Source organism: Fulmarus glacialis, unplaced genomic scaffold (assembly GCF_000690835.1).
Source record: "Fulmarus glacialis isolate BGI_N327 unplaced genomic scaffold, ASM69083v1 scaffold29297, whole genome shotgun sequence".
Taxonomy (NCBI): Eukaryota; Metazoa; Chordata; class Aves; order Procellariiformes; family Procellariidae; genus Fulmarus; species Fulmarus glacialis.
Genome location: NW_009224265.1, coordinates 7945 through 32669, shown reverse-complemented (window position 1 = coordinate 32669; position 24725 = coordinate 7945). Strand labels below are relative to the sequence as shown.

The 24725-nt window shown below is 35.6% G+C and overlaps 1 protein-coding gene across 1 annotated transcript in view; it reads left to right on the top strand.

Moving 5' to 3' along the window:
- Positions 1–2727: 2727 nt before the first annotated feature.
- NLK (nemo-like kinase) overlaps positions 2728–24725 on the top strand; it is a gene marked incomplete at its 5' end in the record, with an annotated part of 29936 nt that continues 7938 nt past the window's right edge. Inside the window, 6 exons of the mRNA XM_009582111.1 lie at positions 2728–2857; positions 4414–4469; positions 14391–14497; positions 16377–16462; positions 17401–17610; positions 22364–22465. Of these exons, the coding sequence (XP_009580406.1) occupies positions 2728–2857; positions 4414–4469; positions 14391–14497; positions 16377–16462; positions 17401–17610; positions 22364–22465 (691 nt within the window). The remainder of the gene's footprint in view (positions 2858–4413; positions 4470–14390; positions 14498–16376; positions 16463–17400; positions 17611–22363; positions 22466–24725) is intronic.

The window sequence follows — 24725 nt, the reverse complement described above, 5'->3', positions numbered from 1 at the left end:
TGAAGCTGGAGCTAATTTCTTCAACAAAGGAAACCTACAGACAAATTGCCATTGTTTTTTGCTTTATGCTCTTTTTGTGTTGTACAACCCCTGCACATGATCAATGAAGACTTTTTAGTCTTTCTTTAGAGAAAGTTATAGATGTTTACTGCGCTAGTTTATTACAGATAATAGAAATGATAGAAGTAGATGTGAACTCTCTCAAATAAGCTGTCTGGATCTTAAGCATTGTTTTATTCTGTCTTAAAGAAATTGAAGCAATTTTAGAGAATTAATTTGTTTACGGTGTAAAATAGGAATTCTGTCTATTTAAAGAAAATTCTTTTGTTGTAGTTACGTTTTTTAGATATGTTTCTAAGGAAAAATAATGAAACAAACCCACATATTTAATTTTCTTCACCTTATTCAAAAAGAATTGTAGAGCGTGCTCTAAATATGCTGTAATATAGCATAAAATAAATTTTGAAGGTTTTAAATCAAATATTTTTCATAGCCAAGATAGCTATTTAACTATTGTGTTAACTGTACTGTTGAATATAACATAGCTGAGGAAGGTGCATGTGGTCTGCCTAGATATTAACAGTCATTGTGGGGAAATTTCATGTTGTCAAAGGTCTCAGGTCTTGCATCTGTGTGATACTTTAGTGCATCATCATTGCAATCCACTAGTGGGATTTCTTCCATAGCTGTGAATATCCTCTTGATAGCAGTGTTTTGGTGTGTGTGTGCAGTGGTCAGCAATAGTGTCAAAACTCCAAAGGGAAAAATTAGTAATTCAGTAGCAACTGCAGTGTAATCAGTGAGGATTTTTATGAATAAAATTTTACAACTTTGTTTTTGTAGCAAGAATATATCTATTTAATTCCCAGGAATCAGCAGCTTTTAAGTTTTCTTCTATATGTTAGAGGTTTGGTGGCGTGCTTTTTGCCTTTTTTTTTTTTTTAAAAAAACTTGGTGGGGGCCAGAAGTGCTGTCTCATAAAGAGAGAAGAATACCACTAATTAGCTGATCAGTGGTGCTTGACCTTGGGAGCAATGGGAGCTCTCAGCTCATGCTGGGATCAAATTTATATGAATTTGTGAGCTACCGCCTGGTACCGGCCCTGCTGTGTGTCATTCAGAATCTGCCTCTGCTATAATCCCAAAGCTACGGGCCAGCCTGAAATGTCACCTACTCATGATAATAGTACCTTGTTTTGCACTCACTGAGGTTAACCATCATCTGTGAATGAAGTTACTCTACAGTGGAGGGAGGATATTTCAGTCTGGCCCATGGTGAGTGCTGAGTTGCATTAACAGTGGATTTTCTGTAGCTCTTCCAGTTTGCATTCCCTTTCTTTCCAATTTAGGCTAGAGGCAAGAGGCGAACGTCCTGAAGAAAATGGGAAACGTATTGTGAATTACAAGACCTTTTCAGATTCTTTTCAACTCTGTGTTTCCCACCATAGAAGTAGTCTAGTATCAACTTTCCTGAGTCCCCCTCTGCCCCTTATTTAAAATATAAATATGCAGAGGCTATTAACAAGTGTTCTAGTTCTCCTTTGACTCCCAACCACTAGTATTAGTGGCTACTTCTGACTTTTTGGATTGATTGAATTGTTTTGTATTTTGAAGTCAGATGTGGTTGGAGATAAGGCAGATATTTGATTACCCCATTCTAATTTTTTATTTAAATACTTAAACCAACATGGACCTGAGACAAAAGAAGCAGCCCTTTGTGTCGTCTGTAGAAGAGTCATGTGATAGATAGAAAAGCCGGCAACTTCTTACGGACAAATGTAGTCATCATAGCTGGATGTAGATTCTTACGTGGTTATGGCATTGCACTGAGAAGAAAGTTATTTTGGCCATCCCAGTAAAAATATGCAGAAAAAAAAAGAAGGTTTCCTAACAACTGAAGATCTAGAAACCCTGTTTTGTAGTGAGATTTGAGAAGCCTCACCTTAAAAACCGTGTTTGGGAATTGAGGTACCATAATCTCCTTGCTCTAGTTTTATGGTTCTCATTATAAAATTCTATTTTCAGAATCTAATTACTTTAAATTAAAATACTTGCCATGTGGAAAGCACCTTATAATTTCTGAACTACTATACTTGCATCCCATAAGCTCTATGGGAGAAAGACAGGTATCATGCCTGTTTTACATTTGTGGAAACTTAGATACCATGTGCTGTTGCTTCTCCAGATGTAAAGTGTTTTAGTGATAGATCAAGTAATAGTCTTACACTTGCCAGTGTTCTGTCAGAATGGGATTATTAAATTTTTTGCCCTCTTAGGAGAGGAAGAAGAGAGCAGTAGACCTGAAAAAATCAGAGCTGTGTAACTGAGAAAATGTTTTACTCTTCATAAGGTCTTTTTTGGGAGCTGAAGGAGATGTTTATCATCACGTCTGCTCCTCTGCTCAAGGTGTTGATCTAACTTTGAGCTACAGTGCATGCCAGTGTCAGGCAGTATATGCACTGATGTACATGTGTCCAGCTGCTTAACAGCTACCGAGCTTGACTGAGTATGTGTATATGTACTCTAATCAAAGAACGATCACGCTACACTTAATACAGCGTCTATAGCACAGTGCCCTTTGCTTAATACTTTTTTCCCTAGAAGTGTCTTCTCATTGTTTTGACTCACCGTCTAAGTTGAGAATTATAAGAACTCTAAAATATTCTTTTCTGATTTAGAAAAATTGTCTAACAGTAGTATGTGATGTTCTACATCTTTTATTCTGTAGGTCAGTAACAGATCCACGAGATGGAAAGAGAGTTGCACTCAAAAAGATGCCCAACGTCTTCCAAAATTTGGTCTCTTGTAAAAGGGTCTTCCGGGAGTTGAAGATGTTGTGTTTTTTTAAGCATGACAATGTAAGTAAATTCAAAGTAATTTTCAAGTCTTTGATAAAGCCTAATTGTAAAATGGAGCTATCTATAACAGAAGTATTTTTTTCTTTTAAGTTATAGAATATCTAAAATGCTTTAAAAGCTCTCTAATTTTACGGTTATCAGATTTCCTGGAAACTCAGATATTACTGTTGCAAACACTATAAAAAATGAAATTATTAAGAATCTAAGGATATTCGTAATTTCCCTTCCAAAATGTTTGCAAATAGAGAGGCAATACACTTCCACCTAATCTTATTTTAGGCTTTAGATAAATGTCAATCTGCACCAAGCTATGCCAGCAGGAGATGCTTTCACTTCCAAGCTATTTCTTACTCCATCTTCCTCTCCCCTGTGTTTATTGCGCTCTCAGTTCTTCTAGCAGAGTGGGTGTGCAGGCACTCCCAAATCTGCTTTAGGTAAAATCAGCTAGGTTAAGTTAAAACATTTTTAAAAATTATTTGAATCGACCCATATGGTTGTGTCTGAAGTGAATAAAAAAAGTACTTACAGAAACTGTTCTACAAGTGCAACTGTGGGAATACTATCTTCTCCTAGTGGAATGGGATCAGGAAGTGGGTATCTGTTTCAGAACCTTATTTCATTGCTTTTCCTCCTGTTTTAAAGTTCTATCTTTTTTTTTATCTGAGGGTATCATATTCCAAGAAAGATTTTATTTGTGGTTAAGCACTGAATTCAGATAAGTGTTGTTAATGGGACACAAAAGAGGCGGACTGCCTTGCAAGCTTGTACCAGATTGCAGAGTCCCACCACTACTACTGTCACCAGTCCTTGGGAGATGGATTCTGGGACAAGATTTCTCTTAAACTGGTATCTTAAACTGCTCCTCACCAGGGTCTTCATTATGGAGAAAATTTTGTTGAGGACTATAAAATTAAATAAAAGCATCTCTGTAAGCAGTCAGAAGTTGAGCCTGATAACCACTGAAGTTTGTGTGCTTCACCTAACTGTCATAGATATTCCTAGGACAGGATCTAAAAGACTACACCAAGGTAGTATTTTTTCCTGTGAGAGGATGTAAATTCTGTGCTGCTGCTTTTCCACCTTTTTGCTTTGCACAGAGAGCTGAGCTTCTGATTCAGAATGTGAACAACTTTGTTTTTTGTAATTCCCATATGGAAGCAGTATATCACAGAACTCCTGAAGATGAAAGGAAGAACAAAATTGCTTTTGCATTTCTCTGCTAGAATGACTTCTTTCAAATATTTCATGGTTATATATATTTTTGAGATAAACCCATTTTTATTGGATAGATAAACCTATGCTTTTAAGCTACTACTTGAACAGCTGGAAAAAGTTTCTTGAATTAAAAAAAAAAAAAAAAGAGAGAGACCCTGAATGTACAGAATATCTGACTTGGTGGGCTATTCAATTCACGTATCTAATGGGATGGAATATTGGTCTGTCTGTGTGGGATAGAATAAAGCTAAGCTCTATAAGAAAGGTGCAGTCTGTCTTTTTGAAAGGGATTTGTTTTCGTTTGACTGGGATAGGTCTTGATCTTGTGTGGTGTTTCCTAGGTACTCTCTGCCCTCGACATACTCCAGCCTCCACACATTGACTATTTTGAAGAAATGTATCCTAAATATAAAATAGAGCATCTTAATTGAGGTAGGTGTAATTTCATTAGCTTAGAAACTGCAAGGAGTTGGTGGTATCTATGAAATAGAACTACAAAAACCTTGAACTTGTATCTGAACAGTTTTATTTAAAGAAGTGAATCTATACTATCAAGAACTCTTAGTTATTGTTAACATTGAAAGTGAAATGGTGCAGGATTGAACATGAAGCTTTGAACATGTAAGAGCCAGTAAATGCAGGGCATTGTGGTGTTTACCAACAGATGCTGCTGTGACTAATGGTGATTCCCCCAAATTATTTTTTTGAAAACTGTATCTAGTAATTAACTTCCTCTCGGTTATTAGTATCTTAAAATACTTCCTGGTGTTTTCAGAGTGTGCTACTGTCACATGCTTTGAAACCATGACTTTTCAGGGATGTTTCAGCAGACTAGTTGTGTTGTGGCTGTCCTTGTTCAGCCTCTATCTTGATCAAGAAAACAGATTTCACACAAATATACCTGCTGTTTAATGTGTCACTGATGCAAAGGTACCTGCTGTCTATGGGTAACTGTATTATAAAATTGAATTTTAGTATATAAATTGACATGAGAATGTCATGTTTTGTTTTGTGTTTTTCCTTTTTCAAACTTTGTTTGGGTTATCTTCTATTTTTGGGGCTGGGAATTTCTACATTCTTACATACTGAAAAGTATTTAAAAGCCTGGGCAGGCTCTTACTGACTGTAGTTGGAAGAGAAGTTCTGTGACTCGAAGCAGGTTGTTTTAGTACTTACTCTAGTTTTTAAATTGCTAGAAATTACTCTAATGCAATGAGTTAAGTACAGATTTTCATGGTACAGAAAGTATCTAGAAATATTGTGAGACTTAGAACAAAAAAATATTTTAAATAGGGGTAATTCTGTTCTCTGCAGAGACTTTACTAGCTACAGCCCAGGCATCATAACAAAGATTGTCTGCCTAGATTAATCCCACTGTCTGTTTTCTTCTTTACGCTATTTTAAAAATTTAACATGCTAAGATACAATTTTTGAGCATTTTTTCGCTGATAAAAATGAACTTGATAATTAGCGGTGAATGAGATAATTTGTTTGTATTTTATTTTTTATGTGTGTAGGAAAAAAGCTCTTCAGACTCCTGCCCATAACAGTTTTAAGATTATTTGCAGAGTTTTATGAACTGTTCAGATATTTTTACAACATGCTGTTAGTAACAAAATATCCTTTGTAGACTTCAGTAAAAGTGATATTGTAGAGAGCAGGTAATCAAATATCCTAACACATTGACATTTCCATTATCAAATTAGCATTTCAGTACAGGGATCTGCGATACACCTGAGGTCAGCTAATAGACTTCTGTGTTTTCTATGGAAAACCCCAAAAGCAAACACTGAAAATTAAACTCAGTGCTGAATTGTTGAAAGCAAATACTTGAATCATAGCATATTCAGTTATGTGTCATCTCATTATACTGCTGCTCCTTTTACAGCTTTGGTTGCATTGCCTTTCAAGTTTATAATTCACAACCAAATTGTGCAAATAAAAACTTCCTCCCAAAACCCAAATTGTTACCAAAAATCTCTTTGTAAATCAGGCACGGCATAGTGAAATGTCTGTTATAAGCTGCCAATCAATTTTCATCTAAAAATGTATGCGTATACATTCAGGAACATATATAAAGTGTTCTGATTGAGGATTTGAGTTTATTTTCTGAAATTATATAGTTTCATACAATTGTAATTGGGACCTGAGAGCTTTTTCTGTTACCTGGATGCATAGTAATAGTTAGGTTTAAAAAAATAATTCCGTGTCCCACAGAAGTCCACATCATGTGTTCTGCTTATCCTACAAGTAGCTTTATTATGTTGGTGTCAGTCTTCAGTGGAGCTGCTTGAGGTTTGAGTGCACCAGCTTGCTCGTATGGTTAGACTTTGGAAGGTTATTTTTTAATTACTGATCGGTATTAGCTGCTTTTTTGTATGACCCACTTTACAATTCAATTAATGGGTGGAAGATTGTAATTCTTTATTTTTAGATAAACTGAACTTTGTGAAATATGATTTGATCTATTTATAATACCTTGAATTGATTGGTGAAGAAAGTAGGTGTATTTTAAACTTGGTGATTTTAACCAAAGTACAGCATGCATTTACTGATTGGTTGAAAATATTGCTATAGTATACTAGAGCTTTTTCATATGAATATTAGATAAAGCTCTTAAATTTTGCTTTGATATTTCTTTCATGTGAACAGCATATGAGTAGTCTTCAAAAACTAGAGTTTGGTTATTTGCACTAGTTCAGTGCCCTCATTTTATAACAAGTCATGAGAGTTATGAATCAGATCTAGGTTAAGGATTACTCCTTCCGTGTAATTGTACAATCAAGAATATTTAAATGGGATAAGCTTATTTTTATGAGCTTAGCTACTGCCAAGTTTTGTATATAAACCCAGAAATGTTAGTTTCCTTCATGGCTAACTGATTTGAAGTCATTCTGACTAGTACTTTACAGGGCTGTCTTTTTTTTTTTAATTTGTTTGAATTTCTTGACTCTAATATTGGTAATAGAAGACTATTTGTTTTGTAGTCTTCTTTCTCCTTTCTGTTGAAATAATTGCAGTAAGTGCACTTATGATCCTTAAATTCATTAGGAGAATGAATGAATAGGTGTTTCAAATTTTATGCATGTTTTTAATTGCATGTGCTTCTGCTTACTGTAGTATAAGAAGAACTTATTTCAGATTCATTTTAAGAAGATCAGGTAACTATATTCCATCTTTGGGGAGCTTCTTTTGTTGATCAGCTAGTATAGTTCCTGAAGATATCATAGTGACGTTCCATTTTTACAATAAGGTATATTCATCAGTGATAAAAGTGTGAAGGAATTGAGTTGGTACTGCTTGATTTCCTTTATTCTTTCTAAGGAGTTGTAGTGCCCTTTTTGGGGAAAGAAAAAAAATTAGTAAAAGAACGACTAAAATGGTATGAATGATGTGTTGCAAATGAACTGGTAGAATTAGTTTCAATTATTCGATGTCTCATAGGTACTAGCAAGAATTGCAAAGTATATTTTCTAAAGAGAACTCATGATAAAACTGACTTAAAATTTTGATAGTAAATTAAAAGATTTCTTAGGAAACTGGTGATGAATAAAGGAATTTTAATCTAGTGAGATTTTTGTTTTAGAATGCAAATTCTTTGCAAAATCTTAGATTGAGATATAATTTGAATGTATAATGAGGTTTTAGATTGAAAATCTTTGTAAGCATTTAACATCTTATATGGGTATTGATATTTTTGCCAATATCACTTAGTGCAAAAATGAACAGATAATAGAGCATATATTATTCTGGGTGTCTGTCTTGAGACAATAAATGAAAAAGAGGTTGTTAGTGAATTTTAGGTTTTATATATTCATCATTAGGCTGAAGTTCAAGGCTTATCCCTGCAATCATCAACTTACCTTGGTGGAACAGAAGCATAATCCCTGATACACAAGCTTGGATGATGTTTTCATTCTGTTGTATGCCTGTTGTATTCCTAAGTGAACTGACCTAGCTTTAAAGCGTATCAGTTACAAAGGTACATAGTGACTCACAGATTTTGCTAGAGCATCTAAAAAGCATTTCATTACAATTAACATATCTGTTAATTCTTGATTGAACTGATTTGACTGTGTTACGTTTATGGTTGGACTTGATGATCTAAAGGTCTTTTCCAACCTAAATGATTCTATGATTCTACGATTTATAGCGCTCTTTTTTCTAATTACAGAATCTTCTGCAACTGATTGTAATACTGAATTCTGCAACTGGAGATACACAGACACTGTCTTTTAAGAACTATCCTAAGTTTCTATAGTAACTTTTTGAAAACTATTTCCATTAAAGTGAATATTAGAAGCAGCTGAAAAGACATAATTTTTGTCAGTCTTGTTATACTGACTTAGAAAGATTTTAATACTAGTAAAAGCAAAGGTGTGCAGCAATTCCTTCCCATTGGTCTTATTTAGAGGTGAAAGAACTGTTTTCTGACAGATTACGGAGTAAATCCTTCATATATGTAGAGTGGAGGAGGGTAGACAGGGACAAGGTAAGATTTGGTTCCTCCAGCCAGTAAAGGGAACAATGACAACACTGTTGAGGTACCAAGTAGCATATGCTCAGGCTTCCTGTTCTTTCACAGTATCCTTAGAAAGGGTTTCCTTGTTTAAGTACCCTTCTGAAATGTCATCGCGGCAAGTTCCTCTGGGCCAACATACAAACAAATTGAACAGGGACCTCAAGGATTAAGAGGATTAGTATACTCTGTAGAAGGCTACAGATTGCCGATTTGCAGCTGGTAACACAACAGTTTATATTGTTGGGTCAGGCAGAATTGCGACTTAGATTCTCACTAGATATTCATGAGAACAGCATAGCTTGATGTACTTTCTACAGGTAATGAAATCATGGTGGTGTTATTGTCAAACCAGTAAACTATATGAGAGAGAGTCCTAGATGTCTGCTTAAATGAACTGTCTGCCAAAATGGTTCTGTTCTCTCTATAACACGAGGCTCTTTTGCCTTGGGTTAAAATTTTGCTTTATTCAGCAAAGTTGTAATACCTTTATTCCAGTATTTACAAAATCTAGTTGGATAATTTTGCCTGGAACTGAAAATATTTTCCCTAGTATGCATTGATATTAAATTATTTCTATCAAGAAGATTATGTACACATGGGAAAATACCAGGGAGGTTTTAAAGTTGAATGTCATGTGTTGTTAGCAGTGATCTTTCAAGTAGAATCTACTGGCAGTATGTGGTTGGCTGTCAATGATTCAGTAAAAATAGACTGAAATTTTCCCCTTTGTCTTTTTCATTTTAAACTTTTTATAGGTACTCAATAAACTATCTTAATTCCTAACTTAAGGATTATGACTTGTTTTTTGAACAACCTGAAAGGACACTATGAGAGAAGGTCTTAAAATACTAACTTTGACTAGGAACTCTTCACACTGCGTGTTTGACATTTGGTGTTGCTTTTTTTTTTTTTTTAAATCTGTTTTAAAAGCTATTTGTAGAATAAATTATCAATAGTAGTTAGTAATTTATGCACAGATCTACTACTGATTAATCCACATTCCCCCTTGCACTGTTTTGCTTTTTTCTGCTCACGGAAGTATTTGATAATTTTACTGCATCTGTCCGTAAGCACTATAAAATATCAGAATAGTGATCTGCAAGAAATGCTTTGTAGCACAAATGCTTTGTAGCATTTCCCATTTGAATATCAAATTCAGGTAACCTCAAGACCAAATAATTAAATAACCAAGTGAAATTTTGAAACTAATGCTGAGGTAGTGGAGTTTATTTTTGTATTCTGCAGACTGCATCCTGCCATACCTCTGGGGAATGGCTCACCGTTCCATTTCAGACATGTGGTTTTTACTGACACCAGAGAACCTGTATGTCTTACTCTTGCTAACCACAGTATACAGCCAAGAAAACTTGTCGCAACAAGCCTATACACAGTCCTGCAGGTGTGATATGGCAGATGTATTTGTCTTTCCCAAAACAGAGCTTCCACAGCGTTCAAGCTTTGTTTTACAAATACATAGATACAATTATTTAGATATGAAAAGTAGTGATTTTATTGTACATAATACAAAACATGGAGGTACTAAACTGCAGGTGATTAATACCAATGCCATTAACTCAGAGCTGATTGATGACATGGTGCTTTTGTGGAAGGCTGGGAAGTCCAGCTCCTGATGAGTTTTGAAACTGAGCAGGAGTGGAGAGGTGGGAGCTGCTGCTTCACCTAAGCGCTTCTCTCATTGTACCCCAGCTCAGTTAGGTTGAAAGGCTGAATTTTCTCTGTATTAGGAACTCATCAAGAGCTTTGAAGCCCTTACCTTACACAGAAGTAAGATTCAGATGGAGTTTCAGTATTTTCTTCCTGGTATGAAAAACTGTCTTTTTTATTTTTTTCCCCTGACTCCAAAACCGTGTCCCTCCAAAAAGCTTCTGCTATTGCTTGTCTGTGGTCTTTAAAACATGCCATAGTTTGCCATTTCTACATTGCATAATTAGAGGTGACTTGATGGCATATATGCTTATATCAGTAATTTTACCTGTAACAGAAAAGTCAGCAAATTTTAAACATAAAAAATAGTTTAGGCATTAGCTTCATTAAATTTTTTTGAATAATTGTGATTCTATTTTTACATAGTCCAGGTCTTTTTTTTCATGTTTTGGGTATTGATACAAAATGAGGATGTTGTAGAAATACTTCTACTAGGAAGCTATGAAGTCTACAAAGAGTTAGAAGAGAACAGTTAGAAGAGAAACTAAGCTTGATATGATCATAATGTAAAAACAAATATAACTGAAGTATACTAAAATAGGAGAAAATGCCTTGTCCCCATAGAAAATCCTGAAATATATAAGAAAGAGTTTTGGTTTTTTTTGAAAAAAAGCATTTTTATTACAGTATCATGCAGATAGACACGTCTACTACACTGTTAGCATCCAGCTAATCCACCTACCACAGAACTTGTTCACAGAATGCTGGCCTCTTCCCAGAAAAACAGTCTATAGAATTGAGTTTTGAGGTATGCAGAGACCTAATAAAGAAGGATCCAAGTCTTTATGAGAATACCACATCATAGACTGTACTTTATTCCTTTCTAAAATTTGCCTGTCACTTTGTAAAATTTACCAACTCAGCAGGTCTCCCAGTCAACAGAGTAAGTGAAGTTCTTTTGTGCTGTGCATTTGCCTTGGTAATTATTCTGAAGCAAATTGGTACATTTGTAGTTCTAATTTTATACAGCTACTTAACTAATTACTGCTGTCAGTAGCAATTTTTATGTGGTAGTAATGTTCAGCTTAGCTGCATATTACAGCTCCAGTGACCACCTCATAGCCAGCATATTTTATGTTCCAACTTTAAAAAGACAGCTGCAGGTACCTGTTTGAATAGTTGATTGAAATCCCATAGGGGTTTTGTAGTTTGTTTTTGCTAAACATTTATAGTACTGGCCGGAGTAAAGTCATTGACCCACTTGGGTACCAGCTGTTTAAGAAGCTGCCACATTTGTAAAAGGCAGGAACGTCAAGCAAGTGCTGCTTTCGCTCTTGTTTAGAGACCCTCATTAAATTATCTAGAGACAATAATCAGATAGCTGCTGTTCAAGTTAATGGCACCTCTGAGCCCTTGTCAAGAGAGCTTTATTTAATGCGCAGCAGACCTGGAGTGGTGCAGGTGCCATTTCAGGCCCTCATTTAATTTAAGCTGCTTTAGTTGGCATGGCAACTAGTTGAGACATCTGGGAGACATTATGCTCGGGATTGAGATTTAGGAGGATTTGTGGTGTAGCAAAACAAAAATCTTATCATAATAAAGTGCAAAGTAATGATTTTGGATTTTTAAAATATTTTACATTAAAAATGAAATGTAAAGATTGTTGCAGCCATAAGGTAAAAACCAAATTTTAAAAGGCCGGTATAAATATTTAAGAGGGTCTTTGCAAAAGGAGAAGAAAAATTAGAGGACGAGGAATTATGGTGCTGCAGGGTTGGGTTTTTTCTTTATGAATTCTTTATGAATGCAATTTTAATTTGGGGATTTTTTGGTCAAAAAGATGGTAATATTTAATTTATAAAATTAATTTGTGTGTGGTGTGCTGATAGCAGGTGAACAATTTGGCTGGTAGGGATTTGGCCAGATAGGGTTTGCAGAGCAAGAAATGGAAGGAGAACATTGGTTAGGTAGAGATGAAAGAAAATGTGAGTTTTCTGTGGATTGTAGAAAGTGCAGCTTGACCTGTGCCAATTAATTGGTGATAATGGTAAGAACAAGTAGAAGTTTCTGCTGAAGCTGACTTCCTTACTGTGTGACTGAGAGATAAATATCTTAACTGAAGTCCGGGTTTGCTATTATATTTCAGACTTGATATGTAGCAAGAGCTGGTTATAAAGAGCATTGAACCAATTGATAGGCTCCTACAGGATAATGGTGAGATTTAAAAACAAAACAAAACCCTCAACGTTGACCTAGTTAGCTTTGCTTTCAGAGAAAAGGTCAGGACAGCACACTCATAAAAATACCACCACGAGGTCGACGAGTTCATGAAGTTACCGGAGCTTGTGCATGGCAGATACGGAGGACAAGTAGAACTGAAGCGTGTAACTTCCTCATGCACAGCAAAACCCTGCTTCTTCCTCCAGAGTGGAAGGCAAAGCCGTACACGCTCCAGCGTTCGGGTAGCACCCAGTCGGAGGAGGGCAACTGAGCTGTTGCTGATTCTTACAACTGATCAGTTTGTATTTTTGGAAGGCTGGGAGCTGACTACCGCTTTAGCTTGAACTGTGAATGAACTTCTGCACCAAGGGAGATACTAGGTTGGGGCCCAGGAGATGCAGTTTTATTTCTAACTCTCTCCTTGATCTTTTGCATGACCTTGGCAGTGTGCACCACCCCTCTGCCGTGTTTTTGTCTGTTTCGAATGTTGCAGGGCTTGGTGTGGCTCGTAATGCTTAATGCCTAATGCAGGGGTCATTTGATACCTTGCTGTAAGGTAGTTCAGTTAATGTATGGCTACCGTGTTTTACTTTCTTCAGCCACAAATGTAATAATATCAGAGATTTTTGTTTCAAATACAACTGCTGAAGTAGCTTTTAAAGCAGTAATGTTTCTTAATTATCGAGCTTATTTGTTGTAAAAGTTGAAAATTCTCAGTATTGCAAGTTCAGTTCTTGAAAGTTGAGGTGCTGTGGTTTTGCTTTAAACTCTGTTCTGAACCACAGCTCCAAAATCAAAACTTAATTTACCAGTGGTGTTCATGAATGAAGTGGAGTACAGAGGCAGCTTCTCTGCAACTCCGCAGGCTCTTCATCGCTGGCTGCAGCAAAAGCTGTCTGTCACTAACTGCCCTGTACAACTCATAGGCAGCGTATGTCTGTAGTATCCCGCGTATTTATTGTAATGATTTTTGCAAGTGTTTTATTACTGTCACATATTCAGGAAATTGACACTATGATACTGATTTTGTGGGTTTAGATGTGCTGCTTGTGTATTCAGTATTTCTCAATTTTTGAAACATTATATTTTTACCATTTTTAGTCCTTCCTGAATAAACACAATACCCTTCTTAATCCACACCTTACCTTAGTATAAGCCACAGCATGTACAACTCGTTGTATCTTCAAGTATTTATGTAAATTATCAGTGAGCATGACTATTGCTGTGTTCTGCATGTCTATGAGTACTTGAAATAGCGGTTTCTGTTTGTTATTTTAGTTTTTCCTCCAGATAGAAGTTTTTTTTTTTCTTTTGCTTCTCCTTTTATAACTTAGAAGAGGGTTTATGACTGGGATTTATATGCATGCGTATATGATGCCTGAGAAGGTAAATAGTGGGTACTGGGTAGATATAGAGAATCGTATGTGTTTTTAAAAGTCTGCATTACTGATTGTGTAGCAACCTGCAAGGTACTTTTGATAACCAACTTTCACAAGCTTGCACTTGCTGGTTTGGTTAAACCATGTTGACGTATGTCCACTATGAAGACGCTACTTTAGTTATTTGTAATTTGTGGCTTATGGATCTTAAGGAAAAATTTAAAGGTTTCAAGATGCCATTAATTATATTAAAATTTTATTTTGTTTTCTGAGTCGTAATTTGACTTTGGAATGATTTTGTAACAACTACCTTAACGCAAACGCTACTTTATTGAGTAATCTGTTTTCTTTCACAACCCGTTTTTTATTTTCATTCTTGTAAGAGTCTGGAGACTTGACCTCTGAAGAAGCTTTATTCTTTTTTGCTCGATAGCTCTGACCTGTAAGAGCTCAAATTCCTAGGAGTTAGAGTAAATGTTTCAAGAGATTATGTGCTGGACTTTCTGCTTTTGCCTTAACTAATAAATTGAAGATATGTTGTCACTGAATTGATGCAGAGTGACCTCCATAAGATTATCGTCTCTCCTCAGCCACTCAGCTCGGATCATGTCAAAGTTTTTCTTTACCAGATTTTAAGAGGTAATCTTTCTTCTTTTAAATTTAATGAAAATTATGTAGTAGTAGTAGTATTTTCTTCTGTTTCTTAATGTTTATTCTCAAGACATCCTCATCTTGAATAAGTTTCCCATGGAAACTTGTTCTTTTTATTTCATATTATGAATGAATAGCAAGCATTAATTATTCTAGTTATAAGAATATGGCAGCCCTGCAGCCTTCCATCATAGTCATGGGTAAAGATGGCAAGACTTCCGCTTCAGCTGCAAAGGCTTTTTCCATGGCCTGTGAGAGTCATAAGGTGGGTGTGTGTGTTTTAACAGTCCTCCAATGCTTTTTGAATCAAGGTACAGGAAGGACACCTAGACTGAGCCAAATTGATAAATATATGCAACTATACCCACTTAAGGTATTCTGGAGGACAGTCTAGTTTAAATTGTTTTGGAACAGTCCACTAAAGTTTGATTTTTAGCTAAAACAATTTACCATAATAGTAATTTTAAACTTGATTTTTTTTTTTAGTCCATTTGGAAACTTTTATCCAAGAAATGAGATTATTGTGCTTGTCTTTTGAACATCTGATCAGTGTTAGTCCAGTTGCTTTTCCATTGGCTTTATTTGAGTATTTTCACTGGAATAAGCTGGAAGTAAACAGTCAGTTTTATCTGGCAGTAAATAAATAGTAGATCGTATTAATAAAGAGCAGAGCAAAGAAATCTAAATTATATCCAGAATTAGTATGGGCTATTCCAGGTACCTGTTGTATTAGAGAAAAGATTTATACTCCTCCTAAAGGACAAAAGGCATTTGTACTTCTGTGATTACTGAGTTTGGTGACTGGGGGAACACTCAAAACTCTGATTTCTATCCAAATGGCAATGCAAAACTGTCAGTTAAAGTTTGTTCAAGAGTTACTTGAATTCTCATTCCATTTGCCCAAGCATTTGATCTGAGAGCTTAGTGTTCCCCAGTTTAATGCTATTATTTATTTTTGCTCTATCTGACCCTACTTGAATTATGGCCATTTTTCCATTTTTCATGCTTTTTCTGCTACTATAGTTCATGTGCATAATCAACTTCATGTTGGTATACTTTCTTCCACTGTACTTTTCAGTGAGGTGCTTTCTGCATTACTTTCATTTTCTTAAAAATACCACAATTATAGCTTCAGGGACAGCAAAAGCACACAGAAAGGATAGGTTATCTTTCTTTCCTAACCACCTAAATGTTAGAAACATCCCCAATGGCTGTGATCAGATGTCCTAAGTTCATTAGCTCTAGCTTTGAATTTTTGCACTAATAAAGTTAAGAAAAGGATCTAGGCTTTACTGTAATTTGGGCCTGTACTCTGTTAGCCTTGTTTTACATTATCTGCTGCTGGTATTAGTTTGAAAAAAGTGTTTGGTGGTTTTTTGTGGGGTGTTTTTTTTTTTTTTTAGGGAAAAAAAAGGCAAATTAGCTTGGGTTTAAACTGAGTTTATTTCTGAAGTGCAGCTGTTACCTAGGAAATTGTTAAGTCAAATTTTAGTGCTGCAGAAGTTAAAATTATTATTGGGAAACAGAGCAGTAAGAGATATATGTCAATATTCCAGTGTTGTGATTAGCAGAGTATCCATATCATAACCAGGGAGATGATGTTTTTGGTTTGGTTTGGTTTAAAAAAAAAAAAAAAGACTACTTAAATTACTTGCTCTGTCTAGTTTGTATACTCCAAAAGTTTTATCCTTTCATTGAGTGACTGAGTGTATACTAGAGACTGGAAGTTAGAATCGTATAAAAAATGAGCCAATGGCAAAGTCTTTGCTGATCAGGAGTTGCAAGACCTTCCAGGAAAATGTTGTCAGCCTTAAACTTCTTTTAAAAGGAAAAAAGGTATTTATTTTAATTTCGTTTAATATTTCAGGTCTGAAATATCTACATTCTGCTGGCATTTTACATCGAGACATTAAACCAGGGAACCTACTTGTGAACAGCAACTGTGTCCTTAAGGTGCTACTTAAATTTATTGAAAATGTACATATGTATATGCTGTTCATTATAAATCAGTTGTTATTTTTTTTAAACAAAAACATTTAATATGAACACTTTTCCTGAAAGTCATTTTAAAATAAAAAAATCTCACAGATTCTTTAAAAATTATAAATGAAACAAACATCTTCCTTTCCCCTTTTCTCCCTACCCCTCCCCGAATGTATGAAGGCAAGACAGACATAATTCTTTTGTTTGACTTGCGTGGGATCTCTTGTGCCCTCAGCAGTTGAGAAAGGCAGGCAGCTTCTTCAGGTATTGCAATGTTAGTGTTCAGTGTGCTAGTCAAAGTAAAGGCGATACAGAACGCCCAAGACTATTCCATTAACTTCTTAGGCATGTGAAATTTTGGAGGGCTTAGGCATGTTGTATAGCTATGCCAAATATATAAAAAAAAAGTTTTGTTTACACCGATTTGCTAAGCGTTCTAATTGTGAAAGTTTTGGTCTGTTTTCTTAACCCTTCTCGTTCAAGAAATTTTTAAAAATTCTGAAAGCCAAAGTGAGTAGAAGGCTGAATCTTTCTGTAACATTTTGAGGCATATCATGAACAAATGAAATCTGGTTTGGGATGAAATATTCTGTACCCAGAGGTTGGCAGTATATATATTTTTTTTTTAGTGCAAAGTTTTTTAATCTTTTAGATTATAAATATTGTAATGCCAACTAAAAATGTACTGTGATTTCAAATAAAATTGTAGAAAGTTTAAATGGATGTGGAATAAAGTAGCATAAGTTCTTCATATTCCCCTTTCCCTTTGCTTATGCAGTTACAGCAGATTTTCTGATTTATTTAAATGCTGGTTTGGAATTTCCTGCTTTGTTACCAGAAGGTTACCTATTTGAAATGCATTAAGTGTTTTGGTTATTTTAATTTTTTTATTTACCTTCTCAATTTAGATTTGTGATTTTGGATTGGCCAGGGTGGAAGAATTAGATGAATCTCGTCACATGACTCAGGAAGTTGTCACTCAGTATTATCGAGCTCCAGAAATCCTGATGGGCAGCCGTCACTACAGCAATGCTATTGACATCTGGTCTGTAGGCTGTATCTTTGCAGAATTACTTGGGCGAAGAATATTGTTTCAGGCACAGAGTCCCATACAGCAGGTATAATTAAATTTCCCTTTAAAAATTTTTCTACTGCATAATTTCATGGAATCAGTTATACTGATGCATTTTGAACCTCAAACTTGCTTTTGTTTTGCTTGGTTTACACACAGGCAAAAACCCAAGCTACTTTGAAACACTGAAATGATAGCTTCCAGACAGTATTAAAAGTAGTGGTTATTAACATTAGCTTTTGAAATGTGTATTTTTTTGTAATCCCCTGTAATCTATTGCCTGCTGTAGCATTTTATTGAGATAAGGTAAAGGTGATATAACCGAGATCAAGCTTTTTGTAACAAGTAATACGAGAAAGTAGTAAGTTTTCTGTCAAGATATGACTGGAGATACAATATTGGCACTTGAACTATTTAAACTGCCAATTAGTAGTATTGCTCAGACTGCTTCATTTTAGTAACAGTCAAGTGTGTAAGAAGGTATTGAATATTTTTTTATGTTGTATAGCTGTAGCTAGGTATAAAAACATGAGATGCACCAGAATACTTCATCACCATTCCAACAGCAGGCAAGCTAATATAATATACATATATCTCTAATAATCTTGAAGTGCTATTTTTACAGTAGATAGAAAATAATGTCTGCAGCAAGATATTAGAGATGGATGCATTTATACTTCTATCTAAGAGAAGGAACAAGATGTGCTGACATAAAAATGTTCATCTTCAATGTTGCTAGTATTCGTCCATAGATGAGAAACTCCATAGCATTAAAATTGTGAGATTACGTATATTGATTGACAAGAAGTAAAAACATATTCCAAACTTTTGTTAAAGGTGATATTCCAAACTCTATACTTTTCTTGTTTGTTCGCATATAGCATTTTCAAGGGTTTGAGAGACATTCACATTAGCATGCTGTTTTCAACATTTGTATATTTAAAATGTTGTTGTGTTGCGTATATATCTTTTCAATGCCGTGTCCTGTTTAGTGGTACCTGTCATGTCACTGCAGTAGTGTTCCCAAGGAGGGACTTGCTGGTCATTCTAGACAGCACTGATACCTTGTATGATCACAAAAAGTAGTCTTACTCCCAAAATACACCTCTCTCACCCTTGTGAAGAGACTGCAGAGGAGAAAAGCAGTAATGTAATCAGAACTACTAGTTAAATTGACAGCTATTCTGTTTCAATCTCAAAAATATTTAAGATCATCTGTTTTTCTCAACTTTGACCTTTTGCTACACTGAAGCTAAACATATGTGCGATTTTAATAGCCTTGGCTACCCTTCTTGAAATTTAAAATGCAAAGACATTCGTCAGATAACTCTAGAATAGCAATATGGGGTGGGGTTTTTTATGTGGTGTTCACTTTGTTTGATTGAAAAGTTATATAAAGTTACATAAGAGTTCCTAGATCTTTTCAAATCCCTGTGCAGTAGAATGGTTTAAGAAGTAATCACCATATATATTTCAATTATGATCTGAGAAATTCAGTACTATTCAAAGGTGGATAGAGTCTATAGAAGTGCCTTGGGCTAGCCAATGTTATGGTCTTTCCTGAAGCCTGTGCCGTGCCCCTTAGTGTATACTGTACACTGAAAATGGTTATCCCATACACCCAGTGGGGTTAACCAGGACAGCAAAAACTCTCTGATGTCAGGATAGCCATCATCAGGCTAAAGTTTTCCTGGTAGAAAAACCAGGGGAGAGATCATTTTAAAACTGACTGTGCTGGAATTTTTAACTCAAATCTTTGATGAAGAAAGTGAATAAAGCTTTACATTATAAACCAGACTAGAACTGGTGATTTTGGTGTTTTAAACTTTGGATAGTATCATGTTGAAAGTGATGAATATATCGGAGTTGCTGACTTGAGTTAAAATAGCTAACTTTTGATATGGATTTTGTGGGATTTCTTACAACAGTAAGAAATGAGATAATCTATACTGAGACTTAGGTCATCAGAAACACTGTCAAATATAGTATTTCCTATTTTTGTATCTCCTATTTTTGCTTTTTACTCATACTATTTAGAATAGTTAGCATTTTTGTATGATACAATCTTTCTATTTTTGTTTAAAAACGCATTTTTAAAGGTGCAAATACAAGTTGTTTTTAGCTGTCTGTCCAGAAACATTTAATACATCTAATTTTATCTTTTAGTGCACCTGTGGTGCAGGAAGGGTGATCTCTGACTTTCTGACACTCTGTGGGAGCAAATGCCTTTCTCTGCTTGCTTTAAAGACTAGTCTGCACACTGTTTTGTAAAAGGCAGGTTATAGAGTGCTAAGTTTTAACCACCTTCCTAGGCTAGCCAGTTCCTCTAGTCTGGTTTTGCTGATTATTATTTAATCCTCCTTAAAGATAACCAGTCACATGCCTGAGACAGTAAGCAGAATCCGTTTGGAAGGATCAGAGTGTCAGGAAGAAAGGAGGACCGGGCAGATACTGCCGGCCTAGTGTAGCCGTTTCCCATCAGCCGTAGCACGTACATGAAGTTGCATTTCTGGCATGTTGCACAGCCAGCCTTTGGCACGTCAGCACGCATGTACGCGGAGAAGAGAGGCTTGCTGTTTCACACATCGGTATAGCAAGGGTATGCTTGTTGCTGGATACCGGTTTTGTATTTCTGACTTCAGCGATGCTTACTTGAGCCATTAGTGCATACCAGCAGGAGGGGATCTGTAGGGCGAGGTCGTCGGTGCTGAGGACCCACACCCCCATTTTCCACAATGCAGAGTGGAGGTGTGCTTTGGAACGGGCCTGGTCTGGTTGCATAGGCTGGATGCCCACTGGCAGATGAAGTTCCTTTAGATGTTCTGATGAAATGCATCCCGCAGTGAGTCTTATCAAAAGGGACCCCGTGCCTGTGCTCCAGGACGCTCAGTGCAAACCAGAGCGCAGGCAGTGGCAGCAGCTGGGAAGTTAGCTTTGAAAGTGCACTTCTCCTTCTGACCTAGAATAATAACGTAATAATGTAGATTCGTTGTATATACCCGGCAGACTTGAAATTCACACAGCTGAGGTCAGTTGAATTCAAAATTAATGTTTTGTAATATTTGTTCTATTTTTACACTAAAATTTCAAAATCTATTTTGTAATACTTCAGAAAAATATGTTTAATGACTGATGACATGCATCTAGATAAATGAAATCAGGTCTCTTAACAAAACTTTTCTGTGAGTGTATTGGAAATGTATCGGCTAAGACAAGACAATTTATGTCTTGAGAGATGTTAAACATGAACTTCCAGGAGATCATTATGAAAATTGTTTTCAGTGTTTTTTCTTGTAACCATTAGAATAAAGTGTGTGTATTTATATCCGTATCTATATATATAGATATAAACATGTATTAACATACCATTGCTGTGTGCTTCAGGAGTAGTTGGCTGAAAAATACAGGTGTTTATGTAGTCTACATTCCCTGATACCCTGGTATAATTCATTATATTACTTTTTCAATTTTGTAAATACTTTGATCTTTTACTATATCAGCTCCATGTGTCTATTTCTCAATTATGTATTTTCCACATCTAAAAACCTCAAGGTTTAGGATTTTTTTCCCTGTCTAGTGTTCCATCTCCTTACAAACGTAGGTACTTTGCTGTCGCTCCTCTATGAAGTTATGCTAGCCCTGGCCACACGGTGCCAAGGCAAACGGGAGGACACGTGTTCAGTACCGTTGTGGCGTTGCCTGTACCTGGAGGCACTGGACAGACTAGTGCTTCTGCTGGAGAGCGGGGAGAAGGCGGAGAGAACACACCAATTGAAGAGTTAGTTTGATGTGTAAACAGCAGTCACATTTCACAATGTTATACCAACAGTCAGTGGGTGATTTTCATGCATGCAAGGCCTGTATAATGATGATAATGGGTTTATTCTCAGAGGAGCGCTCTGCAGTTGCTCGTTAGCGTGGGTGGTCACAAGCGAACACTTGGAACCAGGGTGCCGATCTCACCACTGACAAGACTTTTTTTTTTTTATTATTTTGCTTGACTTATACAGGGGTTTTTGTTTTATTTGTTTTTATTCACTAAAGGAGTATATGCACACACTTTTGTAGAAATACGGTGAAAGCTTGTTTGTTGCTTTCCAAAATGAAAAGGTGAATGAAATGTAATTTCATTTAAAGTTGAGACCAGTTTTAAACGCAGCATCATCTTTGCTCTTCAGATAGCTTTTGTTTTCCTTATAACTAGCACTACTCTTTTTCCTTCCTCTGGTGCTGGACAGATATTTTTTTTTAACTTATTTTTCTCATATAATGGAATTTTTTATATAGTATGTTTGTACTGTAGTTCTGAGGGGTTTTTTTCCCCATTTTCTATAGTTTTATCCCTGTTGATGGCAAAATCTTTTGTGTAAAGTGGTAGTTGACCTGTTTTTGGGGGGTAATTTTGTGTGGTATATTGGTATACAATGCTGACATTCAATTGAGAATATTTGGGGTTTAGAATGAGTAACACACCATTAACAGTACTTCACAATTTTCTTAATGATGTAAAATTGACTTTTAAATTGCACTGAAATGCTTTATTAAACCTGCAAACAAAAAAGGCTCCCAAACTTGAAAATCAGCTTCTGTTAGGGCTTTTTCAGTGAAATGACAAATGTTTGTATTTGCTATCTACTAAATGTATCTGTTAATATTTGTAATTTACTATCTGTAAAAATAGTGGATTTTAACTGATTCATAACTTAAATGTAATTTATGTTAGCTTAAGGATCTGCTATCATAGTGAAATATATTAATATGTGTCTAAGATCTCAAATTTACATGTTCTATACCTACAGTTGGATTTGATCACAGACCTGTTGGGAACACCGTCGCTGGAAGCAATGAGGACGGCTTGTGAAGGCGCCAAGGCACATATACTCAGGGGTCCTCATAAACAGGTATAGCTGGAGATTGCCGGCCTTTTTTTACACTTGGTCAAGACAATCCTTCGATGAGCCCCCATAAGTTAGGATTTCCTCTGTGCAGGATACAACTGCTGCATCATCGCAATGTTTCACATCTTGATTAAATTCCCATGGCATGTTTGTTCATAAATACTTTGTTTGGATATTTAATCTCAGAGCTGTCTCTGCCTGTAAACCGGGTTAAATTGACCAAAGGTTGTGGTGTTGCAGTTGCATTGGTTAATGGTGTAGTTATTCAAACTACTATTGAGATGAGGTGGTTTCTCACTAGTAAAGTGCATTTCTGGCTTCTGTCTTGTATGTATTGTTTGACCTGATGATACAGATGAAAGTCTCCTTTTTTGAAGCAACAGTGTTTTGATAGCTCTTTTGAATGAAGATGTTGAATTTAAGTGATAATATTGGGAAGAGACATAAATTAAAATTGACAGTATAGTTCAGAAAGCCCCGGAGGGACTCCTGTACTGACAGGATCAAGAGTGTTAGAAGTGGAAATCACCCGTTATCCAGATCTGTAAACAGAACAGTCCAGCAACTCATCACCAAAGGGTCCCCTCTCACATCTGTGCAGTGACCCGAGCTGTTCGTGAAAGACTTAACAAGATAGTGAAAACTGAGACACGACATTCAACATAACTGAAGTAAAGGTTAATTTAAAAAAAAAAAAAAACAAACCAAACAAAAAACCAAAAACAAACCAGAGATAAAGGCAGGATGATGTCATTATGCTGACTGGACAATAAAATGGGCAAATGAAATATACTATTAATAGATGCAAAGAAATGCTTATGCAGGAATCCATAGTGCAGTAATAAAGCAGTATGTCCATCTAATATGGTCATTTTAATGATTGTTAGATAGTAAAAATTAACAAAATTAACCTGTACATGTTAATACATCAGATCTTTCCAGTAGCTAAGTTTGCATCTTTATTTTCTGCATGTTGAAGTAATTTGTCAAATATCTACTCACCACAATAGTAGTTAACCACAGAAATGAGCATTGAATATATATTCTGCTATATTATTAACATGTGGGAGTTCTGCCTCCTTGGCATTTTTGATTCACTACATCAAGTTGTCTCTATTCCATTTTATGACAGGGTTTTTTTCTTTTAACATTAATAATAGGAGGATTTCCTTAAGACTTTCTCTACCAGTTTTAAAAGAAATCAAGTCTTTTTTTTTTGCTATCACGTGCTAGAGGAGTTGTAAATTTTAAGCATGTAGTCCTGCACTTTCAAGGTTTGACGTGTTTTAAAAAAAAAAGTTTTATAGTGATTGAAGCTGGGAGAAATATATCTACTATACTTTATATGTAAAATATATGTAACAGTATACAGATACATCCAGATACTTTATAAACTACATAGGTTTTAAATTGTGATAATTCGATAAGTGCTTGACATTTCTTAAGTGCAATAGTTGTGCTCTTGGTAGTAGTAAGTAAGAACTATGGAATTTATTTGTTAGCCTTGTTCAGTTTGTTAAACCAGGATGTTTTATGAAGAATTGAAATGGGTACAAGAATGTCTTCTGATTTTCTAATCCCAGTGCTATGGCTATTCTTGTACAAGCCTCTGAAACTATCTCTTGACCCATTGAATGATGGGAATGCTAAAGAGCAAGTGAGGTCTCCAATACAGATTTAATGTCCTTTAGCCACCAAGTCATAGGAAATAAACTATAAGCAGTTAGTTCTGTGTCTGTTGAGGAAAACAACATTCATTTTTTACCAACTGGAGTTGGTGTGCTTATTTGCAACTTGGAAATAGGGGTTACAGTGCATCTAGTTGATTTCTTTAATGATATTTCTCTGTTCTCAACTTTAAGCACACTTCATGTTTGAATACAAATTCATGGCTTTTCATATTTTAAAATGGAGATTTTGCTGGTTATAAATAGCTAAATGTTACCAGTTTCTTAATTAGATTAATAGGGAGAGAAAAGCAAGTTAGAAACTGGTGATTACTTTGTCGCACAAACTATTTTTAATCGATGTAGGTGAGCATAGTAGGAGTTACGGGGTAAAGCATTTTGCTGCTTTATGTAAAAATAGATTAATGCATGAAGTTTCTGACTTAAAAAAAAAAAACCACCCCACTGTGTGTTGGCATAATGAAAATTTACATACTATGTAGACTTCTTTGTCAGTTTTGTATTTAAAAATTTTGCTTCAAACAAAATTTAAGTGAATTGATAAAGTTGCTTAACTGGCAGCCCTAGGAAGAGCG